The sequence below is a fragment of the Porites lutea genome, chromosome 9 (genome assembly GCF_958299795.1).
Source record: "Porites lutea chromosome 9, jaPorLute2.1, whole genome shotgun sequence".
Lineage (NCBI taxonomy): Eukaryota > Metazoa > Cnidaria > Anthozoa > Scleractinia > Poritidae > Porites > Porites lutea.
This window is the reverse complement of record NC_133209.1, coordinates 14106032-14120150: the sequence shown is the minus strand read 5'-3', so window position 1 is coordinate 14120150 and position 14119 is coordinate 14106032. Positions and strand designations below refer to the sequence as shown.

The 14119-nt window shown below is 37.0% G+C and overlaps 1 protein-coding gene across 2 annotated transcripts; it reads left to right on the top strand.

Annotated features, from left to right (window-relative positions):
* The first annotated feature begins 69 nt into the window (after window positions 1-69).
* LOC140947378 (protein-serine O-palmitoleoyltransferase porcupine-like) lies at window positions 70-14115 on the top strand. 2 transcript variants are annotated; one of them, XM_073396455.1, is made up of 11 exons: window positions 70-571; window positions 1603-1646; window positions 1847-2025; window positions 2477-2583; window positions 4343-4477; window positions 6702-6802; window positions 8469-8545; window positions 9021-9084; window positions 10296-10381; window positions 11058-11165; window positions 12914-14115. In XM_073396455.1, exons 1-11 carry the CDS (start codon window positions 162-164, stop codon window positions 13010-13012), a joined length of 1410 nt encoding a protein of 469 aa, XP_073252556.1. In that variant the 5' UTR covers window positions 70-161; the 3' UTR covers window positions 13013-14115. The 2 variants fall into 2 exon arrangements, with proteins under 2 accessions (XP_073252556.1, XP_073252557.1); XM_073396456.1 differs by lacking the exon at window positions 12914-14115 and having other exon boundaries at window positions 10310-10381; window positions 11058-11167.
* Window positions 14116-14119: the final 4 nt, after the last annotated feature.

The window sequence follows — 14119 nt, the reverse complement described above, 5'->3', positions numbered from 1 at the left end:
CGCACAATCGCCACTGCTATTACTGCTGTACGCAAATGACGTGGGCTCAAAAACAATTTGTGGCGGAAACTTTGGAATTTTTCGCGTGAAAGATGAGAGAAAGCCGACAAAAGTAGCGAGGAGAGAGCAAGAAGATCGGGAAATTTCAATCTACAGCAGACATGGAGGAACTTCAGGTCCAAGATTTAGTCAATGAACACTTAGTTGAGTATTATGATGATCCTGATGAACTGGCTTTGTACCAAGAGTACCAGGAGATGGAAAAATATGGCCGCTTTTTCTACTTGTTCAAGTCTTGTGCTGGGCCAACAACATTTCAAACTGTCGAGCTTGTGGGACCGCTTATTGCTATGTGTGTTATCCTGCGAATTGTATCACTCCTAAAACTGCCAAGGCTTATCGTGCACTTTGTTTCATTTGTCTGTGGGATTGCAGCGCTCTTTCTATTCGTTAAGAAGAACGCCCTTTATCCTTTGACTTTGTGCTGTCTGAGTTACCCAGTCCTTTTTGTGAGAAATGGAAAGCGTGGAATTGTCATGGCGTGTACGTCGGTGGCCTTTTTAATTACATGGTATGGTTTGCATGCGATTGTTTTACACACAGTGATGGCATGACTCCAGTCCTCCTTACACCCCCACCCCTCCTCCCTAGAAAATCACCTCAATGTCTACAGTAGTAGACATTGTGGATTCTGCCGGTGCATGGCCTCCTTGCTTACCTCACAGACCTTACCTTTGGCACAGTTGGACCAGACATTGTACAGTTTTCACCCACAACAGTGCATAAACAGTCTGAATTGTAGACACCATTGGTACTCAAGCTACATGTACATATAATAATATTATTTATCCACACCTTGTGGATTTGTTGGGCTGGAGGGACGGATGACTGACATTTCAGACTATACACATTACAATAACAACATCTATGTAAAACAAGATGAAGAGGTCATGTTTGTGTCAAACAATAATTATTATTGATGGATCTACAATCTGTGATCCCTCATGCTTGTGTATGTTTCCAAGGGACCAAGTATTTGCAGCAGTAATTGATACAAATTTACATCATTCCACTTATGGTCATTCGAGAATATTGATTATCCATGTTGATGGTTGATCAGGCCCCAGTTGTTCAAAAGGTAGATAGCCCAATCCACTAGATAAATCACCATCCAGTGGATAGCGCAATTAGTTTTTGTGATATGTATCCATTGGATAGCGATTTACCAGTGGATAGCACTATCCAACTTTGGAACAACCGGGGCAGGACTAGGAATTGAACAGGTGCATTGAACAAGCCTTTAGTGATTCTTGAGGTGTTGAATGTCAAATACATGTAAATCTGCTGAATTTGTTTCACAAGCAAGTACGAGTGAATGTCCAAACATGCACACACATACAATGAAGAGGTATCTGGGATAAAAAATGGAAATAGCAAACACATGTTGTCTGTAAGTGCTTCAAGTTGAAACACTAAGCCTAAATGCTCCCAATTACTAGAAGATGTTTCTGGTAGATAGTTTTCTTGGCAATTTCCTAGCATGAGGATTATGGGCTGTGTCATTTAAAATTAAGATTAACTTTTATGTTGACTTTTCTACAGTGAACTTTTCATTGTTACAGCTGAAAACTGGCACCAGGTTCGAGGTATGTTTTCTTCATGGCTACATTTTCCCTAATAATGGGCAGTGGAGGTTGTTTTCAATCACTATTTTGGGAGGTTGATGTTTGGTATCCCAGGGGCTCACGCTTAGGTGGCCGTTAATAATTTCTCTTCCTTGTCACCACTATAACATATTTTGCTACACAAATAACTTACCTTGTATTATTTTAAATGATGTTTTTAGGTTCACAGATGGTACTGGTAATGAAGCTAATTTCTTTGGCATTTGATGTGGATAAAGGGGTGATAACACGACCAAATATTCTGGAGTATTTTGGCTACACTCTTTCAGTTAGTTCAGTTGTGTTTGGACCTTTCATGACATACACAGATTACTGCCAAATCCTTGTTGGAAAACCATTGGTAAGGAAATGAGTTGAAATTAGACTTGTGAACTTAGGTGAATAAATTTATAGTGCTTATACAGTGGTTAATCCAATGAAGGTTTTGTCAACGTCACAGGTTTGATAAACCTCCTCTCTTTCATAAAGCCTTCGTCTTGTCTGATCTAGCCGGTGTGGTGTTGAGGAGAAAAGAAAGGCTCTGCCAATACTTCTTGTCCTACCCCAGAGTAGTGGGGCGATAATTGAGGCTTGTGTTATTTGTTTGCTTAACCTGAAGTCGCTAATTACCTGCCACAGGGCTGTGTCCCCCTTATTACAGTATGCCATCCTTTTGTTTGTTTAACTGCCTGTCTTATTTAGTTGTGTGACTTTTCATGAGGTTTTTAGAAAGCTCATAGTGACATTAAACAGTTCTTAATGATGCAGTCTCCTGGCATGCCCATTAGATTGTCTCCTTTCTTGCATTTCAGAGTTTTTCATGGTTGGTTGGAGTAATTAGAAGCTGTGTTATCTCCTATTGTTGCCTGATTATATCAGCTTGCATTTCTCCTTGGATTTTTGAAGAGGATGCATTCAAGTGAGTTCCTCAATCATTATTAAAATCAGGTATATGGTGAAAACTTTTCCCAGAAAGAAGGTTTACCGGTACTAGCCTACCAGAGCTTCCCTTGGCCAGCCAACTTTCCTTTCATCTCCTTTTGAAATTTGGCAAACTGTTTACAGGAGAAACAAAAAGTTGGCTTGGTTAGACCCGGTCAACCTTTTTTGGGGGCCAACACTTTGGCTCACCCGGCCAGGTCAACTTGGTCAAGGCGAGACAATTAGAGGATGCGTAAGCTCTGTTTTAGACAATCAGACCATGCACGCGTGAGCGCTGTTGGTTCAGACAAAGAGGATGAAACTTTCTTCCCATATAAACACTTATTATGTTGACTTGGATGGAAGGGTGACCCTCTTTCTCATGACAACTTTTCTCCATTTAAATGGGGCCTTAATCATCTTTGTTTTCGCCAAGCGTTAAAGTGGATCACCTTTTTTGAGTCAAAAAACCTTGTCACAGCTACTATTTAGCATAAAGAACAAAACCTAGGACTAGTTTTTAGTGTCTAAAGTCTAGGAATAGTTCAAGAAAGTCGAACTAAGTCAGACTGTTTATTGTTTGTTTGGTCTCACTGTTTCAATAATTCCCCTGGTTTGACCTCTTACTGCTGGTCTTCTTGAAACAGGAAATGGTGTCACCTGGCTTAATTTGAAGGAATATACGTAATTCCTTGTTTGTTTGTGATTGCAGCATTTGAATCCTCACTCATCCTTTTTCTGCAATCTTGACTTTGCTATCCCATTGTTTTTAGAATAAAGGTTGCCTTTTTCAGCCAAGATAACAATTGCTATGAAGGTGAACATCATCTTCACATTAGAATCAATAATCTAAGTGATTGATAGCCTTTTCCAGGCGTTCAGATAGTGGGGAGCGGTGCGAAGTGAAAAGGAGCGCGAAAAAAATAAAAGCGAGGGTGGGGGAGAGGTGAGAGAGGGAAGAGAGAGGGAGTTCCCTCACCTCTCTCCCCAGTCCCCCTCTACTTTTTATCGCTTTCTTTACTTCGCACCGCTCTCCACTATCTGAACGCTTGGAACAGGCTAAGTGATTGAATAACAACCGGAAAAATTCAGGCTTGACCAGGAAACGAACCCTGACCTTTGCAATGACCAGACGCAACGCTCTATATGTATCTATATATTGTGCTGAATCAAGCCAACTGGAGAGCAGGCCATTGTGAGTTCGTATAATACCCCATGGTGGAAATGACGGGAATTGAAATATATGAAATAAATCATATTTTGAACTGTGGGTAAAGAGGTGAAAGTGAAATGATGATCCTCGTAGTTGAATGAAAACAATCTGTGCGGTTGAAAAAGAATCTGAAAATCTTCACTGCGAAGATCATGTTCACTTTCATGTCTTTATCGGCAGTTCTTAAACTAATTAATAATTCATAAAGAAAATACTAAAGGAAATTAATGTTCAATGAGTGTTTGGAAATCAGATGAAAAACTGCTCAGTTTTGTGTCCTTAATTTCTCCTTCTGAAATCATTTTGTTTGAGAAGCAATATCAAGCATTTGACACAGTGTTTCATCACCAGATGAAACACCTTGAAGTTTGTCAAAAATACTCCGCTGCGTGTTGTATTTTCAACTCTCTTCTTGGTGTTTCATCTGGTGATGAAAAACAGCATCTCGTGCTTGATATATTACTTCAAAATATGATTCATTTCATATTATTTCAATTGACAATCATTATTTCAAGTCTTTTTTATTGTTTATATCTCTTCTCAGATGGTTTGTGGCATACCAGTCTGCCATGTCCTTCAGGTTCAGCCATTACTTTGTGAGTTTCCTGTCTGAATGTACCAGTTTATTAAGTGGCATTGGAACTGAGGTTAATCAAGAAGGAAAGCAACTAACTATCTGGTAATAATGGTTATTCCGCTTGTTTTACAAACTCTGAAAAGTCCATAACACTTGTCTTTTGATTTTTCATGTCATCACATGTCATTGTTAGCAGTCTTGACGAGCAGGATTGATTACAGTGATTCTATATTAATATATTATTTGAATTCCCTAAAAAAAACTTCACTTATCCATCCAGCAAGTTAATAATGGTAATTATGGTAATTGAACTGAGTGGAGTGCAATTAATTGGTCTGAAATCATATGCATGATTTTAAAATCAAACAAGGGCACAGCACAAGTTCAATTTAAAGCACAAGTATGATTTCAGACCAAAATTGCATGACACGAAGTTTAATCACCACTTTATTACAGCCATTTTGAAATCACAGAATTCAGTCAGTACCAATATTTATTTGATCTAGTAGCTAGTTTGTTAAAAAGCGGAGACAAAAAGGCTTTTACATCTTGTTTCGTACCCGAAACAGAAATGGTGCAAAAAAGAGTGAAAATGGTGAGATTTAAAACAGAAATGACGCAATTTAGAGCACGAATGACGCGATTTAAAACAGATGTGATTTAGAGCAAAAAAAATCGTGATTCGTGAATAAATCACACAGCTGAGTAACCTGCAGAGCAGGCGTTGTTTAGCAGAAACTCAGACTTACATTGATTGCAGCCGCCATCTTTAAAAGCAAAGGGAAAGAGTAAGGGAGGAGGGGCAAGAAAGGGGGGAGAGGCGGTCCCCTCCCCCCCTCTCCTTAGCCTGCATAGCAAGTGTTTCCACGCGAGTTTGTCAAGGAAAGTTGGGACGAGAGCAAAAAAAAAAGAAATGACGGGGGAGGGGAAAGGAGGAAACGCTTGCCCGCAAACCCCAGGATTTTGAAAAACTGCGTTTGCCCACGAACACAGTTTCTGATTGGTGCAGTGCTAGTAGTGTTGATTACTTAGCACTCGAAACATCAATCAAACCAGGTATGCTTTGTTTACGTGCGTCACAGATCTGGTCTTATCTGATTTGTGGTTGCAGATTACAATTGCTTTGGACTGATTTGAATTGTGTTTTTGCAAAGGTTTATGAGATCAGAGTCTTTAAAGTATAATGGGAGATCGAGCTGTGGAGACTAGGGAAGGCCAATTTACTGGGAATGACAGTGTGCAGATCTGACAGGAAAAAATGGATTGTTTGTTGGAGACAACATCAACGTAAATCAGAACATCGGTACTTGACACTAGCTATTATGTCAAGCGATATGTCAGCTTTTTGAAATGAAAAGACTCTTTTTGTTTATTGGAAATTTAGCGGCATGTATTGTAGAGAACATTTAGACACGGGCTGAAGAGCAGCCGCTCTGCAAAACTTAGCCGGCGGAGTGAATTGTTCCGGACAAATCATTTTTGATGTTTCAACAAGGTTTCAGACTAGATAAAGCCACACAATAAAAAACAAGAAATTCCGCAGTTTTAACCTTCTTTTATCATAAACCTTTTTTATTACAGTTTTTGCAATCGCCTGGAATGTGTTCTATTAGAAAACAAAGTAATTTTGCAAATCTGGTAATCCAGGGTAGGAATCTGTTTGTTATACTTCTATTTTGACGAGCTGTCAATTTACAAATGAACCGAACCATAAAATATCAAGGGGCGTTTTCCAGAATCGTGGGGTTTGCGGGCAAGCATTTCCTCTTCTCCCTTCCCCCCCCCCCTTTTTTTTGCTCCCACTCTAACTTTCGTACCATAACGCGATTGGAAAAACTTGCTACGCAGGCTACCCCCTCCTTTATTTTAAACCTATCAACCTCTTCCTTAAAATAAGTTTTGGACTCATCCCAACAAAGTAGTATTAATGTCCAAGATGGCTGGATAACATTATTCCCGAAAAAAAAAATCATGGATCGCACTGCAATATATGCCTGCTTTGAAGGCTAACTGCTGAGAGCCAATCAGATTGCAGGGATCACCAGTGATTTCAAAATGTAAAGAACAGAATTCACTAGCATGATAGCAAAATCCATTAGCCCCAGGCTACAGAGCACTACTTAATATTTGCACACTACTATAAAGTCATATTGTCATCTCAAAATTTAATTTTTTAAGATTAGTTATTTGTTTTATAGTAAACAAAGGATATTAAATAATAATAATTATTATTGTTATTAGTTGTCAAGCAGCTATCTACCTCTTTCCTAATCATCTGTCAAACAGTGATTAATAACCTTTACTAACTGTTTGTACTAACTGTTAGGAGGTCAGATGTTGCAAGGCCACAGCACATTGAGCTTCCCCGCTCCTTGGTCGAGGTTGTTGTGCACTGGAATATTCCAATGCATGTATTTCTAAAAAATTGTAAGTTTATGTTCTAACTGTTTATATATATATATATATTTAACAATTATTCGCCAAAGGCGAAGTTAATATTGTTGAATAATCCCCGAGACGAAGTCGAGGGGATTATTCAACAATATTAACTGAGCCTGAGGTGAATAATTGTTTTAGTATATTCACACGAAGTGATCTCAACAGAATCAGAAAGGAAACCATTAAAAAACCATTAGTTTGATTGACGGGTGAAAATTCATGCGTGAACACGAAGCCGTAAACAGTGGATGCGCAAAAGTTAGATCTTTACAGTATCTTCAAACATGGCAAATGATAGTTTTAATCCTTTTGTATCGAGTTTTGTAAGCTTTAGCATCAACGGTTTAAAAGAAAACGCCGAAAATTTAAATTACTACCCAATTCTGAGAAGAAAAGTATCTAGAGCTTTATTTGTTTCTGTCAACTCACCGTGAATGAGAAAGTTTTCTTCGTCGCTTCTTGCAAATGCTGTCAACAGCGGCTGCGATCAAGGTAAGCGTTGTTTATCTCCAAAGTTCTTTGCCTTGTTAACTTGCTGGCACGTACAATTTTCGAAAATATTTGCCTTCCTCTCTTCTCCATAAATTAACCTCTATTTATAGGCAAAATTGGTCTTGCGAGAAAATCCCGAAATCACAAAACAGTGACAAAGCGACCTCGTTTTCCTCTGTAGTGGTAAACATAGCTTCGAGCGTACAAAAAGTCAGCTAAAGTAAACCACTTCACAATAAATCACGCTGTTTAAACACCATGAAGTCTTTTCTTGCCTTCAAAGTCATCAGCACTTGGATATTCGTGTATTTTCAAACAGGTTTTACTTTGAAACTTTGGCAAAACACCCAGTTCACGACAGCGATTTTGCTCGGCTTTATATTCACCGCCTAGCGCGGTGAATATAACGTCATAGTCCGAGATAGCTAACCAATCAGATTGCTTGAATTACCAAGATCACTGAGTGTGTATATACTAAATATATATATATATATATATTGAAATTACTAATGAAGTGAATTGCTATCTCTGTGCATTAATGTGTCCTAGCTGCTGCTTATTATTGTTTTACTTGTTTAAAAGGATAGCCACTCAGAACCCATATAAGATTATAAAAAGATGAAACTTTTAAAGTGGGTGTTTCTCATTATCCACTGAACAGGTGGCAAGAGTTCTTTTCACGTCCCCAGAGATAAGTCCACACATGGTTTTAATAATAATATTGCCCAATGTGGTCATTCTGATATTTACATGTACACATTACTGTTCAAGTGGTCTCCAGTCTAATCCAGTCAGCATGTAATTGTTAGCTAAGCACTAAATGCATTGCAAGATGATGTTACTGGACCATTTTGAGATTATAAGAACCATAATGCAGGATATTGTTTGTCACATGAACTTAGGTTAGTGGCCTTTCATGTTCCCACAAGTCTCCCATGAGTCTTCTTTAGCTTAGTGGTAGGGCATCTGGACTTAATAGGTAACCAGTCAAGGTGGTACATGTGCATAGGTTCGATTCCTATTTGGAGTACTGGGATTTTTTCTACCCAGCTGCCTGCGTCAATGGTTTAAAAAATCATCTTTCTCTTGTATTCATCAGGCTCAAAATTCACCATCGTCACATCTCTTTTAAGTAAATGAGTCTACCTTAATTATTGTTTAGATGTGTTCAAGAAAGCTCAACCCCTTGGAAGATTTACAGCTGTCTTTTTGACCTTTGCATTAAGCTCTTTGCTTCATGTAAGTAAAAGAAGAATTATACATGTACCTGTGTGGGTATCAACTATAAAAAACAACCTCTCAAATAGTAAATGGTTCTTTGTGTACCTTTCCAGAGCTAATTATTTAATTCACAATAATTCTTGTTATAATGTTAACATAAATTGAAGTACTTTTCAAAGGAAAATCCCAGCAATCTCTGTGATTCCACTTTTACTTTTATCGAACTTAATGACAAAAGTACCTCCAGGCCTTATGGGATGTTTTATAATTATTAAATAATTATTTTGATCTCTGCCTGCCAGGAAGGGTTAAACAACTCTTACTCTTTTTTTACCTATGCCTGTCAGTGAGACCTTATTATTAATAAAAATAGAATAATTGCTGTTGACATGTTTTTGCTTTCATCTTATAATTACAAATTACAAAATTATTATGTAAACCAGTAGATAACCCAAAGTAAAAGCTCTCATGACTGTCCTTTTTTGTCTTTTAGGGTATTAATTTTCAACTTGCTGCAGTTTTAATTTCAATAGGAACATATGCCTATATTGAACATGGTGAGTCAGCCAAATCTTTCCTCACTTTGATACACAATGTCTTCACTAGATTTAACAGTCCAAAATGCATTGAAATACATATAATTTAGGAATAGATAGAATATTTTTTAGGGCTCGATATCTAATGTTTCCTCCATTGTGAAAAAAGGATGAACAATTTTTTTTGTTTTTGAAACTGAAGAGGTATTTAGTTATGGTCATAGTGACATAATATTATGTACTACAGGTCAAAATTAAATTCAGGTTGAAATTTTTTTATCTAGGTTGATTCTCAATTTCCTTTGTCCCTTAACCCTAATTCATGTATAATCACCAGGGCTAGGAGACAAGCAAGAAATTGAGAATCAACTTACATTGTAGGTTAAAAAATTTTAACTTGAGTATAAATTTGACCTGTAACATATGCTATAATAATATTAAAATTACGTTTACATGTACACATAATAAGTTCACAAGGACCTTCTTAAATTTAAATCATGATAGTTTTTATTGATGTCCTTTTCTCATTTCTTTTGGTTGATTTATATGCTCATAATTGAATATCATCAAATTTGATGTCTTGTTGCTTTATTTGGTGTGAGCGCAAATTTATGTAGAATCATGCACTGGGTGATTTGTATGACTGGAAAGACCTAGCTTGTTCCAGGGGTTCAGATTATAGTGGATCAAGTGAGGGGCGAAGTCAGAAGGTGGGAAAAAAATAAGGAGGAGTTTTTCCTGCTCATTTCTCCTTGCCCTGTCCCTACCATCGAGTGTGTTTTTCATTCAAGAAAAGGTAGCCTTCGTTCAGGTTCCTATTATCAGCCACACAACTTATTACAAGCAATGAGCAAATGTACATTTGAATGAGAACAAATTATGTGTAAACCTCCAAAGACCCATGTGAAGAATTGACTGAAATACAGCGTTTACATAACTAAAGCATAACTAAAAACCAGTGGGCCTTTACATTTTCAGTCAGATTTTATGATATGTTATTTGTTTAAGACATCATAAGCACTCTAGTTACTTCTTCTTTCGGGGAGAAAAGTAACCGACGTCTCGGAGCAAAATAACCGACACATTTTGTCGGTTGTGGGTGCTTATTCAAACCGCTGGAAATGGCAGGAAAAATATAATTACATGTAACGGCTTGTCCATCTGTTCTTCTTTGTCAAATTGTCACTGTTTTTAATCACTAACTAGAAATCACTGGTTAATTTTTTTTTAAGTGTTTCGTTTAAAGGTTGGGAAAATTTTCAGTGCCTGTATACTGGCACGAAAATGCAGGCCTGAATGTGGACATGTGTACAAAGAGGTGAGTAACAAAATAATTAATGCATGCCAACTATTTTTTTTTTTAAACAATGTCACATACAATTGCCCATGGTCTCTATGGAGGGTTACAAACAGCTAACCTGCGTCGCAGACACTCTGGACGATGCGTAGGCCAGCTGCAACACAGGCTAACAAACAGCTAAACAAGTAATCGCTTAAGACATCAAATTTCCTTAATTTTTTTCTTTCAATGACCTTACAATGCATATGTTAAAGACCCAAAATGCTGCATTACATTACATCACCGTACTTATAAATTCACAATACCTTTCAACTTTGCATGTGCATAAGGACTGATGATATAACAGCAATGTGATAGTTCCTCATCAGGGGACAAGCAGTAGATGTTACTTGTATTTAAACACGTTATCTTGATTGAGTTTGTTAATTCTAGAAAACAAAACTGAAGAACTGGTTTGCAATGTTAAAGAAAATAGTGGAATATTAACATTAAAAAGTGTGTATAGTTACATAAGTGTTAGTTCTATTAAAATATTTTAAAGGGAAATATATGCTCTAAGCTTGTACTTCTTGCTAACTGCTACAAGAAAAGCAGTGAGGGGTTAGAGGGTGTGGCTTGAGACACTTAAATCTATACATGTAGATATTTTGTGCTACTGCACTGACAAAATACTGATTTGGTACGTTTCTTTCAGGGCAACTTTTGGGTAACGGCTGCAAATCTTGGCTTTAGCTTTCTCTCAATGTTTCACTTGGCATATTTGGGTATCATGTTTGGAGGGGATACAGAAGTTCAGGAGAAGGTAACTTTTTGTCTTATCTTGTGGAACATCATCTTAGATGGCCTTAACTACCCACCTCTGCCAGCTCAGCAAGTCTGGTTGAACACAAACCCAGGGCAACCCATCTTGTTCAGCTCACTCAGGGTAAAAGGATGTATATTAATTATTTTTAATGAAGTTACAACTTACAGTAAGTAACAAGTCATTGATCACTGCATGGATTCACTCTCTGGCCTGACAAAAGACTAGCACTTGAAATGTCATCTTCTCTATCACCCGTCCCTACAGTGGCCAATCTAATCTTGAAACACAGTTGATACAATGTATCACTGCATGGACTTTGGTCTGATCATGATATTCAAATGCAGTTAAACTTCCATTAAACAACTACAGCCTCTATTAAGTGGCCAGTGATCAAAGTCCTGATGAAATAATATTGTAGAAAAGAATGGGAAATTATACCTCCCCTTGTCGTCAACTCTATCAATTAAGCGGCCACCAAGCACTTGATACACTGATATCCACTTGCATTGGTTTGGCTTCATTTCAAGAATACGATGAAGGAAAAATAATACAGTCCGTGATAGAAGTTGACAATGGATTGTGGACCAGTAATGCTTCTCCCATTGTGTGCTTGTTTCAAAATAAAGTGATGTTCTTGCTAAAGATTATTCTAATTAATGACAAACCTCTACTGAACGGCCTATCTCCACTGAGCGGCCACTTGCAGGCACTTGTACTCCGAAGGTGGCTGCTTAATGCAAATTCAACTGTACTAATGCTAACTTTTTTACCCCACATCCAAAAGATGAGCCCCTACTAGCCCTTTTGTTCCAGAAAGCCAGTTTATGTGGAGGCATGAAATTTAGTAAGCCATTTCTGAGTTGCCCCAAGCCTCTGTTTCAAAGCGAGGCTAAGTGTGAAGCCATTGACATAAAAACTACTGTTATTCTCATTCAAATAAAACTCATTTTTACAGCAAAGGTTTTGCACTTAGCCTCGTTTTGAAAGTGAGAGTTTTTGGAACTCAGGAGTGGCCTATTCTGAATTTTTTTTTTACATAAAAGAGACCCTATGGCATATCCATTAATTTTAACTGAAACCCCTCTTGTAGTACATGTTTGTATTTTCAAATGCATTAGTGTATTTGTTTTTCAGTTTCTTAATATGATGTTGAATCTGGGGTGTTTGAAAGTTTTATTGTGGGTAACATTAGCTTAAATAAAGGGTTATTGTTGGAAACCCAGGGAAGTATTGTGTTTGAGGAGTGAGAGGGGAACTCAAGTCTAGTTTTAATACATGAGTAGAACAACAAATTCAAGCCTTAAGTAATAAGTATTTTCTGGTACCAACAGTAAGAAGTTTACCGATCACAATCACATGGATGAGAGATTCACAGATGAAACTGACAAAAGACTTCTTTAAAATTACCAATGTACTTGCGGTTGGTGCATTTTGCATGTTAAAATGGTGCATGCCTTCACATCAAAATTTACATACAAGCAAAATTATCCATACTGCAGAGAAGGAGAGGGGGAGGGAGGGAGAGGCAGTAACTGTTGCTTTTTTTGCAAAAACGAGACCCTTAAAAGAAAGCCTGTGATGAGCCCTACAAGGTGATATTAGTATTATGGGATATGATACTGCTGGGGAAAATCTCAATCTAAATCTCCCACTAACCCTGGGTTATCTTAACCCAGCTTTGAACAACTCGGCCCTGATCTTATCTACTAATTCTCATTTTTTTTCCATTTACTTTCATGGTTTAGGGTTATGGAATGAAGCATACTCTCAGTAAATGGTCGCACTTGGACTTTGCTAGTCACTGGGTGGCCTTAGTAACTTTCCTATTTAGCAGAATAATTTAGATCAGAATAATGATTTGGGCTTGAAGATGAGAAAAATTAACTGTTAATAATGAATTTAAACATTCATCAACTTAGCCTTTGTACATCACCATGACATGAAATTTAAAATATGTTGATACCTTGTAAGTAAGCTCTCATCTCAGAGGTGATTTGAAAAGAAACCTGTGCCATTCGTTCTAAACATGGTTGTATTGATGTATTTATTCATGTTTTTAAAATTTTATTTTCATAGAAAAATGTAACTGAAATTACAAAATATGGTGTACATTAGAACCCAATTGTTCCTTACTAACATGACTAAAGCTACATACTGTAATAATGCATTCGTTTTGAATAAAACAAAATAATAAAATGAAATTGGAACAGTAAGTTCCAATAATTTTGATCTATATTACATTGTACTCATTATTAGTTTTCATAAAGAGCCTACTGAGTTAATTCTAGAAATCAGGTATCCAACAGAGTATTCACTTATAAGCTAACAGGTACATGAAGGTCTGATGTAGATTGCATGCACAATGAAGGATTTCCAATAGCATTTTTATTCTTTTTTGGACAAACAATGAACTGTGTTCCACAACCTTTTAGTCGTAATTTTCCTTAAAAAAATGTACAATAAAACAACTCTCAGAGTTGTTTTTTCTGATATCTTAAATGATTTCTTAAAAAGGATTTGATAATATTGGGAAATCAAAATATTTAATTGTGAAATGAAACAGTCTTCAGTTTTCTAGCTGCAATGTATATTATCAAACTCCTGAAAATTTCTTACATAACTATAACATGATTCAAAAATACCAAATGAGTGCTTTACATTGACCAAACTGAGGTTAATCACCCTAATATATGTTGCAAGTTTTGTAAAATATGTGGTTTCCTGGTAGACATTTTGCTCTATTGGCAGGTAAACTACATAACTGAAAATAGCATGCAAATTATCTCCCCAGGCTTTACTCACATAAAATAAACAACAAATAGTAAGTTTAAAGAAATGTCACAAGGTTATCTTGTACAAATTATTTACACTTTATACTGGAATATACAGGTTTGTGTTTACTATTCACGTGATTTTGCCTATTTTCTGGTTGAAGAGGGGGGGGGGGGGGT